The sequence below is a fragment of the Mytilus californianus genome, unplaced genomic scaffold, assembly GCF_021869535.1.
Source record: "Mytilus californianus isolate M0D057914Y unplaced genomic scaffold, xbMytCali1.0.p SCAF_10, whole genome shotgun sequence".
Taxonomy (NCBI): Eukaryota; Metazoa; Mollusca; class Bivalvia; order Mytilida; family Mytilidae; genus Mytilus; species Mytilus californianus.
The window spans coordinates 49,971,353-49,987,062 of record NW_026262582.1 but is presented as its reverse complement, the minus strand read 5'-3'; the positions used below and the strand labels follow the sequence as shown (position 1 = coordinate 49,987,062).

Genomic DNA, 15,710 nt, shown 5'->3' with positions numbered 1-15,710 from the left:
ATTGACACTCATACCACATCTTCTTATATCTATATGAGAAGGGGCTTCTGGCAGTTACTGACATGCCAGCCCCAGCACTTAATTAAACTGATTGAAAGATCATGTCTTCATCATATGAAAATCAAGCTATATACCTCCCGTAAGAAGTTAAGTATCATAAAATCATTAAATACATGAAAAGAACACAAGCCGTATCATGCCAACAACTGGTTTAAGAATAAATGCGTTTATTTCCGATGCAAAGACTATAAGTAAATACATATTATCACCAAAATATGTAATCTTTAATGATCAGACAAAGTATCATAACTATATCCCGCCTGAATATGTCAGTTTAAAGATTTTGTTATTTTTTTATGGTGAATGTCGACAATTTGTGCTTTGTTTTAAACTCGAAACAATATGAAATTTTTAGTGAGTAATTTTCATTTTAGTGTAAACTACAATAGTCAGAGTGTTCTTATAACATTATTCTCATATCAACATACCATATTTGTACGGGAGTGAAAACAAAAATGTTATTGAAATAACTTTTAATTGTCTGCTTTGTTTTCATTGTATTGGTTACCATAATGATTCTACTCAAAACTAAACTTGTTGAAAATCTTAAAATTAGTTCATCATGTTTATGTAGCTGAAATCTCTAATCATATGATAATTTTATGGTATTATTAACAGGACTGGTTTAGTCAGCACTTCGGTGTTGACATGGACATCAATCATATGGTAATTTTTATGAATTTATTATTTGCAAAAGAATGAATTATCCGCAATACTAAGGATTTTCTTATCCTAGGCATAGATCACCTTACCCGTATTTAACACAACTTTTTGAAATGTTTGGTCCTCAATGCTAGTCAACTTTATACTTGTTTAGGTTTCTAACTTTATTTTATCTGAGCGTCACTGATGAGTCTTATGTAGACGAAACGTGCGTCTGCCGTATCAAATTAAAAGCCTGGTACCTATTGATAACTTATAGAATAAGATAACACACTATCAGCCCTATGAAAAGTAAATATGGCATTTTAGGTTACAGATTTGTATCAGTCATATGACTTTTTATAAGTAGAATAAATCTTTTAGGCAAGATTGTGTTTGAATAGATATAGGAATATGTGGTATGAGTGCCAATAAGACAACTCATCATCCAAGTAACAATTTATAAAAGTAAACCATTATAGGTCAAGGTATGGCCTTCAACACGGAGCATTGACTCATACCGAACAGCAAGCTATAAAGGGCCCCAAAAAATTACTAGTGTAAAACCATTCAAACGGGAAAACCAACGGTCTAATCTATATAAAAACGAGAAACGAGAAACACGTTTGAACTACATAAATAGACGACAACTACTGTACATCAGATTTCTGACTTAGGACAGGTGCAAACATTTGCATGAATGCACATAAAGACGGTGTAAACAAACGTCTTGAACAAGTCAGATTTTATCGACTTTAATTTACCTTTGAGTTTGGTAATTGTGTTATACCTTTTTTGGCTACATTCAGATGGAATGTCTTCCAAAAAAATTGTATAACTAGCTTTTCCTAATCGAAGAAAACGGAGGACATCTGATATTTTAATTTTTCTGAAAACCGACATAAAGAGGTTTTCGGTTCTACCAGTTCACGTTGGCACAAAAGTTCCTTTTCATAACTTAACCGTACGTTGTACAACAACTACACGCACTTTTCAAGCAAATTTTGATTAATGATTAGCTTTGTTTACTTAGTTTGATATTAATTCAAAGCTGAATGACATGTAAAGTGGTATATTGTTACTTATTCAATTAATAGACACTTATTGTCGTTTCAAAATCAAAATACCATTACGACATCCTTATTGGTGTGAACAACGGCAATTCTTTTACCCCCTAAAAAGCAACGTTATGTCGAAATTCGTTTAATTATTCTTAAGAGTTTTTCATGTGTGAATTATAAAAGTTATAAATACAATGAACAATGATAATGCAGGCATCTATATATTAGAAAACGTTAGGTGAATACCCTAAAGCAGAATTATTCATTCAGTAATTTTCGTCTCCTTCAAAGCATGTAAGAATTAGAATTTATGACAGATTAACAAAATTGATTTAAAATGTGTAATAGTAAGCTTAATAGAAAACGTAATGTCATGTCCTGTTGAAATTGAACGCAATTTTATACTGAACTATTGTTTATTACAAAACAATTGTTTACGTCTTTAAATGTCTGTATGAACATCGGATAACGCGTGAAACCAATAACAAACTGATTCATAACTTAAATTCTATTGTTAAGAATTTTTTACAAATTAAAATGTTTTCTCTTCTATTCAGGTTATTTCAACCTAAACTATCTAACCGACTTAAAAAAAACAGATAAGTATGTTTTAAAATAGAAAGAAAGCGTGTACGATTAAAAAAAATGCTTCACAAAGGCTAGACTAGATTTTTTTAGTTTCGTTAGACGATAGAAGATGAGGCACTGTCATGAAATCAGTTTAAGTTCATATTAGATTAATTGTTGCCATTGCAAACATTATTTTGAAAATAATTAATCAAATATGTCGAAATGTGATGGGCATTTTTGGTCTTTACATGACAATTATGTGTGGCTACACGATGATATATGTGTTTATTGAGTAACTCAATAAATGAGACTATTGAAATATGAAATTTTCCCCATTTCCATTCTCAATTGTTTTGAATATCATAATATCCATGTGTGTATGCCAGTACAAAACTTCTAGTTACTAAAATACCACCAGTAGAGGTTTTCACGAAGTGTTGGTAATAACATTAACGTTACCACTTTAATGACTCAGATGCTTAATGATTTGTACTTTGCTGGTGATACTCACGGGTAGCAGAGTTAGCGACTTGGTGGAAGTAGTACCATGATGATAAATATAACTATAAATTATTTGTCATTAGTATGTTCTGTTCTTTTTATTCCTTCAGAACTATTAATACGAAGTACATATATAACCTGCCTCGGGTTGAGATAAATAACAACCTAGTGATATTCGGTGAATTTCATACTTGGTTTAATATCTGATTTTCTTTCGACAATGGTATTCAAAAAGCTTTTATGATTTTTTAATGCTTCAATATTATAGTTTGTCGACACAAATATATTTATATAGAGCAAAGAAGGAATATCCTTCAAAAATTCAAAGGAATTTAATATGATTTGAAAATTTCCTTCTTTCTTCGCGACTGATATCCGTCCGATATACCTGTATGTACTAATCACCTTTATGGGTATATTAAATGATCTTTTTTCAATGCATTCTTCAAAATGGCTTCATACAATTAAAAAAAAATGTGTTTTCATATTATATAAATTGTAGAACTGACGTACTCTGGATTGTGCTGTGAACCTCTAGGTAAAAACATGAGGCTTTTACAGATTTGGTTGGGCATGACGATAGTGCTTTACATAATTACTGGTATTTATTGTAAGTAATAATCAATAATGGATATTCTGCATCCTTATCATCATCGTAACCGTCGTCGTACTGGTCGTCATCCTTATATAAAGGTAGCACAATACAAAGTATTTTTCAACCCCAATCAGACAACTTTAAACTGATGTAATTTCTTTCATCCAGCTTTAAATTTTATAAATGAGGTACCAAAGAAAGAAAAAAGATAAATATTTCAAATGGTGATAATTTCATTATGACATAATTATTACATAATTAATTATTATGTAATTAGTTGCTATATTGTGATGTCCACCCTTGAATGAAATTAGCTTCTTTGTAATTCATAGCACCCAAAAGTTTTTATAGATTCTTGTATAATACAGTTTGACCCCCAACATTGTGTCTCAGATATTTCCTATTATATTTCATTATCTCATAAACCTTCAATGAAGTTTGCAACCTCAATTCATAAGAGATTACTTTATTTTATTGGGTATAGAATGTGTTCTTTTGATGTTTTTCAAAATCTGAGACACCCTTTTGAAGATAACTGTTCAAGAAACAATATGTGTGAAAATCAGGCATTTAAGGGCACCTATGTAGGAACTAAATTCATTTAAAACTACATTTTCATGACAAAAATGAATGTGTCACAATTTAATAGATAAGAAATTTCCTACTTATACCCCATTAACTTCAATATAATTCACACTTGTACCAGGGATACTTCAGGATTGGCCTTTAATCATAAATCCATTTGGTTTTGACCAGTAAGAAAGTATTCCATGTAAGCAATTCTAAATATATAAACAAAATGCACACCCTATGCATAAAAAATCAGATATTGCTGATGTAATTTCTTTCATCCAGCTTTAAATTTTATAAATGAGGTACCAAAGAAAGAAAAAAGATAAATATTTCAAATGGTGATAATTTCATTATGACATAATTATTACATAATTAATTATTATGTAATTAGTTGCTATATTGTGATGTCCACCCTTGAATGAAATTAGCTTCTTTGTAATTCATAGCACCCAAAAGTTTTTATAGATTCTTGTATAATACAGTTTGACCCCCAACATTGTGTCTCAGATATTTCCTATTATATTTCATTATCTCATAAACCTTCAATGAAGTTTGCAACCTCAATTCATAAGAGATTACTTTATTTTATTGGGTATAGAATGTGTTCTTTTGATGTTTTTCAAAATCTGAGACACCCTTTTGAAGATAACTGTTCAAGAAACAATATGTGTGAAAATCAGGCATTTAAGGGCACCTATGTAGGAACTAAATTCATTTAAAACTACATTTTCATGACAAAAATGAATGTGTCACAATTTAATAGATAAGAAATTTCCTACTTATACCCCATTAACTTCAATATAATTCACACTTGTACCAGGGATACTTCAGGATTGGCCTTTAATCATAAATCCATTTGGTTTTGACCAGTAAGAAAGTATTCCATGTAAGCAATTCTAAATATATAAACAAAATGCACACCCTATGCATAAAAAATCAGATATTGCTAGAGATGTTATATCATTATTGACCTTGCTGTTAGTCAGTTGCTATTGATATGGTCAAAACTTCGCCCACCATGATAAACCTTTACTATTAATGATCTCAGATTGCATTTACATTTTTCAATCTGTATCTGTTTTGAGATAAATTCTGCCAATGTAGGCACACCTCCAATGGAGTTGAATATATATAATATCCTTCACCACACAATATGATAATACGCAATGAATGTCTAATCCAATTATGAATACTTATTAATATATCAATAAAAATGACTTCTGTACCGCCACCGTTATGTACAATTAATATACGATTTGACAATAAAAAGTTAAATTTATCTTTAATTTTAATATGTATGCACCCATATAATAACCAAATTTATTATTGGTTAATAACCGTCTATTTGATTCGATTACAACTGATGATACCTGTGGAGATTCCCACCCTGATCATCAGCTTAATGTCATATATAGTTTACTTTATATTTACCTCTCATAAAAGATTGTTTTTCTTTTCACATTTTTGTTGTTTGGTTAGCAGTTCATACCGCTTCATATGCAGATTGTTAATAAGCTGTCTACACACACTCTCTAGTTGTCCAGTAATATTTTGAACAATTTCATCGTTACGTTTATCCACAGTATAGTAGAAAGGATTAACTATTAGCTGAACTAAGTCTACTTCCTCTACAAAGCAAAATTTTGCTAAAAGTTCACTTCCCATATCAATTATTATCTCCATCAGTCTTTTCCTGTCGGTTTCAAGTGACTCACATGTTAGTAAAAAAATGTGACAAGATTTCAGGACTCAATATGAATTTAATTCATTCAGTACAAACAATAATATATTTTGTTTTTTTATTGTTACAAAAAGTAAGTTATGCATGTGTACACAAAATGATCAGTTGTTCAGTCTAGAGAATCCTTATGGGGATGTCTAGATTTATAATTGCATACAATGACACTATGGTGTTTTACGGAAAGTAGATTTCTTTCATTTTAGCAGTTTGAAAATGAAATATCTAATTTGTATTTTCTTTTAAAAATAATTCATATTTAAACATTCTCCTTAAAAAATTCTAATATAACCATTCATCAGCATTAACATCAGCAACATTAATTGTTGTTTTGTTTTTTCTCCTTGCAGCTCCAATATAGAAATGTATTTTTATTTTGAATTTATTATCTTCATTTTTTCATTTAACCCTAATCCACCTCTTTTTCATAACTGTTATTTTCATTGCTAGTCAGTGGTCATAAAGCTATCAAACGATTCTATTGTTCAACCACAAAGTACTTCCCACATGTTCTTATCTTGTATCAGTCAGACACGTGTATTTGTTTATAAAACTAATTATCATCAAAACTCATTAACAGTGCAAGATATGTAAATACATTTTTCTTCTGTGTTTTTGGAATATTAAGAAGTAATAAAAACAGCTGAAAATAAAATTTTGATAAAATTTAGTTGCTTTTGTATTGTGCTACTTTAATGTTGTTATTCTATTAAGATGCTCAAAAACCTTAAACGATGATGACGATGTATGCAAGATTTGCTAATATTCAGTTGAATATTCTACTTCTTTGAATATATGAACAGTATATAAGGTCTAGTGTTTCTGTTTTGTAAATATTGACTAAGATTTGAAATGTTACCCTGACTTTCACTTGACAGACACAAACATTTGATCCAAATTAGAAATTTCAGTGAAAACGAAGCAATACTAGACATTTATCTGATTTTGTTTTCCTTGATTCATAGCTGACAATTTAAAAAAAAACTACTTAAATGCTGTTTATCAACCAGTATCGAATACATTTGTCTTTCCAAAACCGCCAAGGTACCATGACGATTCTTTGTAAAAAGATTATTAGTGTTGCATTAGTTTATATAATAAGAGTATGATGTGCCTTCCAATCTCTTTTATGTTAACAATTCATTTTGAAGCTTTCTTGACATATTTGGTTTAATTTGGCCTGCTTCTTTGTCATTAATAAGAAGATTCAGAATGTCATGGCACTGTTCAGGGTTATATTTACTCAGTTGTTTACTTATCTATTGGATGTGCCCTGATAGACAATTTTCAATCGCGTTGTCAGTTTTTGCCTCTTTTTTCAGTTTGCGAATTATGAATATTATGATAGGCTTCCAAGTGGCTAGAAGTAACTTCGAAGACTCTTTGAACATTTTTTTTTTGATTTTCATTATCATGATGTTTGTGCGAATTGTGAAAATCTAATTGAATAATAAAATTCTTAAGATCATTTGAGCAGTATAAATATGAGGCTGTTGATTCCTAATGGATTAACGTCAACCAGCAGTTAAATCTATCTTTAGTCCTTAAAACTCAACATATTTACCAGGCTAATTTAATGGTACGTCAGATATAAATGTACACATGCCATGCAAATTTGCACACAGTCAGAATGTCACAACAAGGAGACGCAATAGGTAACAATACAAATCAGATTGCTTTACTGATATTAAAAGATCTTATACATCAAAACATGTCATTACTGCATTGAGATATCTACACTTCGTGTCTGTTAGTATTTGCCAATCAATGTTTGCTGATAACCGTTAAACGTCTATAGTAGTTCGTCTTTATTACTCAGTTGTAGCATTTTTTCATGTTTTGTGTCAGAAGCATATGTATACTACCCATGTAGGCGATGCAAGAATACTCAATTTAGAAAAAAGAAAATTCAAATACGCAACTTAAATTCTTAACTCAATTTGTAATTAATATGTATGTTTTAAACCTACGTTAGCCAATAATGCTGAACATCAATGTCTTGTTATAAGCCAATGTTTGATACGCAATTAATCGTTTCTGTAGTACCATTTATTTTCAGTTTGTAATTTTCTGCAATGTTCTGTTATATTGTTTATTCCCCCAAAACATATAAAATATAACATACTGTAAACAGGGAAATTTTCGCGGTAGTTTTTTTCGCTATTTTCGCGGAAAGAGTTGCAACTCGAAAATAAAACGACCGCGAATAATTCAAAGAAATCCGAACACAAATATGAAGACCATACATGAAAGTATGTTAATAGGATATGTAGATGTCTATTGTTTAAACATCGTTTTTAAAGACGACAGATCTATACCGCAAAAAAACAAAACTTTATTTCTGAAGGAAACTCAGTGTAAAATATCGAAACATTATCTCTTGATATTCCTAAATAGCATTTAATTCACTCTTAATTAGGTCATTCCTCTGTGGTTTCTGTGACAGTGTATTTACAAGCAAACATGATTAATAGTTTAAAATATGAACCGACAAGAAATGTATTTTGATAGAATTTATGACTTGATTTAAATAGATTTATTTACACTCAACATTTTTCAAATCATTGATGAAAAAATTTATATCGAGTACCGACCGGGACATTGCTAATTTAAAACGGCGCAAATATAGAATTTTTGTAAATCGCGAAAAAAAAGTCGACGCGAAATGTTCCCGGTTTACAGTAGTGAAATGCATCTTTAGGATTTGAGCAAAATACATTTCTTCTCCAGATAGCTACTTTCAATTCCCCTTTCTAAAAGATAAAGGTCTATATTCTTGTATTTACCATTTGATTTAGTATTTGTTTTAAAAATATCAGCCTGAATTGATATTTGAAATGTTCATTGCAGGTTTTGAAGAAAAGCTGTTGTTTTCGACTTCTTCTGGAAAAATAAAAGAATTGAATATAAAAAACGGGAAAGTGATAGTACTTGGTAATGCAGAAAGTAAGGTATTTGTACTTGCATACGATAATGAAGAAAAATATGTGTATGTTCCAAGACAGACTCAGGGGCAAATAATAAGGTAAGTCAATCAAAACTATCAATTTGTAATTAATCAAATATAAGCAATTCTTGTCAATAGATCGTATAACGAGGCGGTTAGATGTTATTGTGTTTGGAAACACATCCAGGCAGTCACATCTTCATATTCATTTCATCCACACAAGTTATGAAGTAAGTTCAAATTATGAGATTGGAAATACAGATACTATTTTAAAATAAGAAAAAAAAAGAACAATTAAGATTACTATACCTTACATTATATAGTAAATACTTGATTGGCTAAAACAGTTTAATTTTGATTGTTTTTTCAAAAATTGGCAGAAGCGATGAATGACCCTAAAAAATTGAAGCCTCCATCGATCAACCCTATTATTCCCCGGTGAATAATCCCGACAAATTGAAACCTCCATCGAACAACCCTATTATTCACTGGTGAATAACCCTTGTCGAAGTCAATGATCAAGAGTTGACTCCCTTTAAAGTATGACGTCACTTAACGTCAGAGAAACAAAAACAAATATGGCAACGGCCAGGTGAGAAGTCCACCAAGTGATGAAGTAACAAGACCATACAAGACTTGGAAATTCATCTAGTGTCGACGATATCTCTTGTAAACGGCTCTTTTCAGGGCCATCTATATTTTACAGAAAGAGTCTACCTTTGTTGTACATACGCGAAATGTCAATAGACAGAACATAATATTATAACGTAAATGTTTTGACAATCTGTTACAATATTTTAGTTTTAATAGTAATATGTTCGTTCGGTATAATAAAACAATTAAGGCCCATTGAGTCGGCTACAGCCCTCTTTAAATAACCCTTACTCGGGTTGACAATTTCGGATATTCACCTCCTCAGCGGGCCATAATTGTATATTATACAAGTCACTTTCTTCTCACAACGTATCTACATCGTAATCAATTTAAAGAACAAATAGATAACCGTCTAAATAAAGTGATATTGAAAAATGTGTTTTATGTGTGTTGGTGTTTGCTTATATAGCAAAGTGTTTTTGCTTGATTCAGATTTCCTTATCCAAGTAATCAAACCACTGAGTTTGAAATTGTTGTCTCGGAAATTGATCCTGGCGGGATCGCATTTGACTCCGAACATAGTCATCTATACTGGACTGAACCTATGGAAGGAAAGATAATGAGATGTAATACAGATGGATTAAATAAAACCAGAATTTGTAATGACACAGTCGAACCTGCTGCACTTACAATTGACAAAGGACATAGGTTGGTAACCTTTCTTGTATTATGATTATTAATTCTTTAATACAATAACATGTCCATATTGTAATACATAACTGCATTGTATTTTTTAGTAAACAACCTAGCATTTCGTTACCAAAGGCTGTTCCCGCGTATTGATATAACTGAAGATCATTGACCAGATTTTCTGAAAATTAAATTAGTATCAATTTATCTTGTACGTTTACGACTCTATCATGTAAAACTATAAAACTTCGATTTTTTCATAACCGAAAACTCCCTGTTATGTTTTATACTTAAAAAGAACAGTATGAGTTTTATTTTGAATTATACGACAGGAACTTCAGGCGTAAAAGAAAGAGAATTATGCTTATTTAACTTGAGACTGCGAATGATCGAACTGTATACGTATATATGATCCGTATTGTCATGCAAGTACGGAGGACCTCAACAACGTTCAAGACCGAGAGGGTAACAACGTTTTGAAAAAAGGATCAAAATATCATTCCCGACCTAAGACAGATTTGAAACAGGTAATGCAATACACCTTTTTAAATCCTATTACATGAATTGTAGAATAAGAAACCAATTTGAAGTACCCTCAAAGATGTTTGTGTTCGTACCGGCCGACCGTGTCTGCTGACAGTCAGTAAAGATCCGTCTGAATCCAGTTAATTGATAAATTCTACAACACTTACCATAATATTAATGATATCTTCAAGAAATCTCTAAAAATACTACCAAAATTTACCTAAAGGAACTGATTTTAAATAAATCAAATATATGTATAAACTACAATAACTGCCCTTTTCTAAATTAATATATTTTACCTTTACACTGGAGACTCAACATAAAACTTTACGACAAAAGAGCCGTTTTTTCCGATTCCTATTGTTATTATTTTCGTTTTGTGGACGGTGTTTATATTATCCAAACTCTATGCCTCTGTTTGTAGTGAAGTTGTTTTTAATTTCACTGAACGCAATCTATGAATAACTGGTAAACGATTAAGTCAATGATTTTGCCACCTTATCTTTACTTAAAACCTTTACTTTAAAAATAAGAAGATGTGGTAAAATAAGACAACTCATTACTAAACACCAAATGAAATATGAGATAAAAACTATAGTTTATTGTACGACATTCAAAAATTGGCAAAACCCACACCGCATAATCAGCTATAAAAGACCTGGAAATGACAAATGTAAAACAATTCAAACGAGAAAACCAACGGCATGGTTTAAGTTTAAAAAGAAACAATGAACGAAATACAAATACAATTTACAGCAACAAACGACAACAGATATATTATTTCAAAATTTTAGATACGATCCGTGTAAACTTATAAATCCTTTAATAAACTTATTCTAAAAAGTTACTAATTCAAAACGGTAAATGGATCTTTGTTTTTATCGGTATAAATATTTATTTTGTTATCAATAAAAAAATATTATTGCTATTCACATCTAAAATTGAGAATGAAAATAGGGAATGTGTCAAAGAGACAACAACCCGACCAAAGAGTATATGTTCATTTGCGATCCTAGAATCTATCGATACCTGTATTTTTGCATTGGACAAGGTCATATTTTTTTCTGCCTGTGTTTGACGCCTTTACACTAAATGATGTTGGCTGTTGATATTTAAGTCTTAGATACATGATAACTGATTCATTATTTGTAATTGACTTTGAACCTAATCATGGCATGTACTCTCAAATGTGTACTTAATTTACTTTGTTTTTTTGTTATTTGTGTTTGGGCTTTGTATGGATCTGATGAATTTTGCCCTTTTCAACTGATATTTATAGTTTATGTTTATGTTGTGCTGGTACAAAATGTACAACACTGTCCTGATTTAACGTGGCATATTCTATATGCCTCTAGTTTTCGTTTTTGGTGTTGTTAATCATATATGTGTTTTCGTTTACCCCGCCTTCTTTATCTTCCCTATCCAAGTCAGAGCCTGTAATTCAGTGGTTGTCCTTTGTTGTTGTATACATGTATCATATTTGATTTTTGTGTATTTTTTGTAATAAAGTTTAGACCGCTTGTACGTTTTGAACAAATATTACTTAAATGTAGCAACATGCCTGTTTTCTACCTATAATTGCAGATGGATGTACTTTGGTCAAGGCATTCCCAATGGAACAATACACAAATTATCACTGGAAGGTGAGGGACACCATATTATAAATGACCAGGCATCGTGGGTGTTTGGTATACATGCAGGTATGACATCTGCATACAAGTGAAAACAAATGATTGTAGCGTTCATGCAGTATCCATGAAATGTTCGAAATAACGTAACAATCATATAATAATTACAATTTGAAAAAGTATACATTAAGTGATTAAATGACTAAGTAAGCTAGAATATATATAGAAAAATATTATTGCTATTCACATCTAAAATTGAGAATGAAAATAGGGAATGTGTCAAAGAGACAACAACCCGACCAAAGAGTATATGTTCATTTGCGATCCTAGAATCTATCGATACCTGTATTTTTGCATTGGACAAGGTCATATTTTTTTCTGCCTGTGTTTGACGCCTTTACACTAAATGGTGTTGGCTGTTGATATTTAAGTCTTAGATACATGATAACTGATACATTATTTGTAATTGACTTTGAACCTAATCATGGCATGTACTCTCAAATGTGTACTTAATTTACTTTGTTTTTTTGTTATTTGTGTTTGGGCTTTGTATGGATCTGATGAATTTTGCCCTTTTCAACTGATATTTATAGTTTATGTTTATGTTGTGCTGGTACAAAATGTACAACACTGTCCTGATTTAACGTGGCATATTCTATATGCCTCTAGTTTTCGTTTTTGGTGTTGTTAATCATATATGTGTTTTCGTTTACCCCGCCTTCTTTATCTTCCCTATCCAAGTCAGAGCCTGTAATTCAGTGGTTGTCCTTTGTTGTTGTATACATGTATCATATTTGATTTTTGTGTATTTTTTGTAATAAAGTTTAGGCCGCTTGTACGTTTTGAACAAATATTACTTAAATGTAGCAACATGCCTGTTTTCTACCTATAATTGCAGATGGATGTACTTTGGTCAAGGCATTCCCAATGGAACAATACACAAATTATCACTGGAAGGTGAGGGACACCATATTATAAATGACCAGGCATCGTGGGTGTTTGGTATACATGCAGGTATGACATCTGCATACAAGTGAAAACAAATGATTGTAGCGTTCATGCAGTATCCATGAAATGTTCGAAATAACGTAACAATCATATAATAATTACAATTTGAAAAAGTATACATTAAGTGATTAAATGACTAAGTAAGCTAGAATATATATAGAAAAATATTATTGCTATTCACATCTAAAATTGAGAATGAAAATAGGGAATGTGTCAAAGAGACAACAACCCGACCAAAGAGTATATGTTCATTTGCGATCCTAGAATCTATCGATACCTGTATTTTTGCATTGGACAAGGTCATATTTTTTTCTGCCTGTGTTTGACGCCTTTACACTAAATGATGTTGGCTGTTGATATTTAAGTCTTAGATACATGATAACTGATTCATTATTTGTAATTGACTTTGAACCTAATCATGGCATGTACTCTCAAATGTGTACTTAATTTACTTTGTTTTTTTGTTATTTGTGTTTGGGCTTTGTATGGATCTGATGAATTTTGCCCTTTTCAACTGATATTTATAGTTTATGTGTATGTTGTGCTGGTACAAAATGTACAACACTGTCCTGATTTAACGTGGCATATTCTATATGCCTCTAGTTTTCGTTTTTGGTGTTGTTAATCATATATGTGTTTTCGTTTACCCCGCCTTCTTTATCTTCCCTATCCAAGTCAGAGCCTGTAATTCAGTGGTTGTCCTTTGTTGTTGTATACATGTATCATATTTGATTTTTGTGTATTTTTTGTAATAAAGTTTAGGCCGCTTGTACGTTTTGAACAAATATTACTTAAATGTAGCAAATGCCTGTTTTCTACCTATAATTGCAGATGGATGTACTTTGGTCAAGGCATTCCCAATGGAACAATACACAAATTATCACTGGAAGGTGAGGGACACCATATTATAAATGACCAGGCATCGTGGGTGTTTGGTATACATGCAGGTATGACATCTGCATACAAGTGAAAACAAATGATTGTAGCGTTCATGCAGTATCCATGAAATGTTCGAAATAACGTAACAATCATATAATAATTACAATTTGAAAAAGTATACATTAAGTGATTAAATGACTAAGTAAGCTAGAATATTGAACGCTTTATATGTTTATCTTTTTTCTACCGTAAGTGAGTATTATTTTCAAACTCTCATCTTTATACAATTTTTTAGTTCATGTTTTCAAATGAAACAAACCTGTGACCACCAATTTGTAGTCATTGTCCAATTTATCGCATTAAATTGTTGACATTGGTTGATGATTGTAAATCCAAGAAGTGCTATGGTATCATGAATTACTAGTATATGGCGTCACTTTTATTGTTCTTAACCCGGACTGAAGCCTTTGCTTTTGATTGCTTGCCCCGGAGGTTGGTATGCATTTTTATAAATTTTTCAGTGATGAATTTATTTTTTTTAAAGAAAATAAGCTTTCAAATTTCTCGTGTAAAGTTGAGCGCAGACGATTATGTTCATTATTCTTTTTTATTTTAAGCGTTTATAAATTCCTTTTGTTAATTTCAAATTTCAATCAAACCGAAAGAGGTCATTCAAGAAATGCGTCCTAGAAGCACATACTTTATAATGTTTTTTTTTAGTTCAAAGACTTTATATATTTTATTAGTGTTCTAGGTAAGTGGTGATGTTACATCTTGGTTCACGTTTTTGACAATATGAACATGACTAAAGTTCATAAAAACCTGATATATCTATTTACATTTATAAAATCTAAAACTCTGTTTTTGTTTTGTTTTGTTTTTGCAGCTGTTATCAAACTAGGTAATGCATACTATTTCAAACTCATCATCATACCAATTACAAGAGTAATAACGGATGATTTACTTAACAAGATCCTCCAAACTGACACGGAAACTAACAAATGTAATTCAGTGTGATGGATGTGAGTCAATCAATAACAAATGAATAACTTATTTGAGGTTGAGTACCTATCACCTAGGTTTTTCTGTTCATTTTAGACGATACCCGACTTTACTGGATGGACAATTCAATGGGAGATTTAAAATCAGCTTGGTTTGATGGGACCGATATTCAGACGATAGTTAGCACCAATTCCTTTAAGCTGAACGGGGACATCGATGTCAACGATGAGTTCATCTTCTACACAAGCAGTACACAAATTTTGAAAATAAACAAAAATGCAGGAGAAGTTCCTATTGTTTTGCACACAGATACAGAACGGGTTCATGGACTTTTGTTCTATAAGCAAGAAAGTAAGCAGATATAAATAAGTATGACTAATTATGAACTTTGTCATATAATTACATGAAATTAAAATTAGGTTATAGTACCAATAGGGCTTGACTGGTCTGTGGAAATTTATGTTAACATTTAACTTAGTGTTAATGTTAAACTATTCCCATCATCCACTCATTTAAAGCTTTTACAAAACAAATGCAAAATACCTTTTATTTGTTGTTTATTTTTGTCTCATATTTTTCACAATGTATGTTGTGATTTGTAAATCAACGTTTCATATTTTTATATTTATTATCGTTATGCTTTATAATCATTGTAAATGCACTGGAAAAATATTAGTATAAAATAAAACAATATAAT

At 31.0% G+C, this 15,710-nt stretch overlaps 1 protein-coding gene across 3 annotated transcripts; it reads left to right on the top strand.

Moving 5' to 3' along the window:
• Nucleotides 1–3,340: 3,340 nt before the first annotated feature.
• LOC127719092 (very low-density lipoprotein receptor-like) lies at nucleotides 3,341–15,541 on the top strand. Of its 3 annotated transcripts, none has more exons than XM_052225127.1 (5): nucleotides 3,341–3,435; nucleotides 8,591–8,765; nucleotides 9,774–9,989; nucleotides 13,964–14,079; nucleotides 15,110–15,541. In XM_052225127.1, the coding sequence occupies exons 1-5, from the start codon at nucleotides 3,381–3,383 to the stop codon at nucleotides 15,376–15,378; spliced, it is 831 nt and encodes a 276-aa protein (XP_052081087.1). In that variant the 5' UTR covers nucleotides 3,341–3,380; the 3' UTR covers nucleotides 15,379–15,541. The 3 variants fall into 3 exon arrangements, with proteins under 3 accessions (XP_052081087.1, XP_052081088.1, XP_052081089.1); XM_052225128.1 differs by lacking the exon at nucleotides 13,964–14,079 and adding an exon at nucleotides 13,023–13,138; XM_052225129.1 differs by lacking the exon at nucleotides 13,964–14,079 and adding an exon at nucleotides 12,081–12,196.
• The last annotated feature ends 169 nt before the right edge of the window (nucleotides 15,542–15,710 follow it).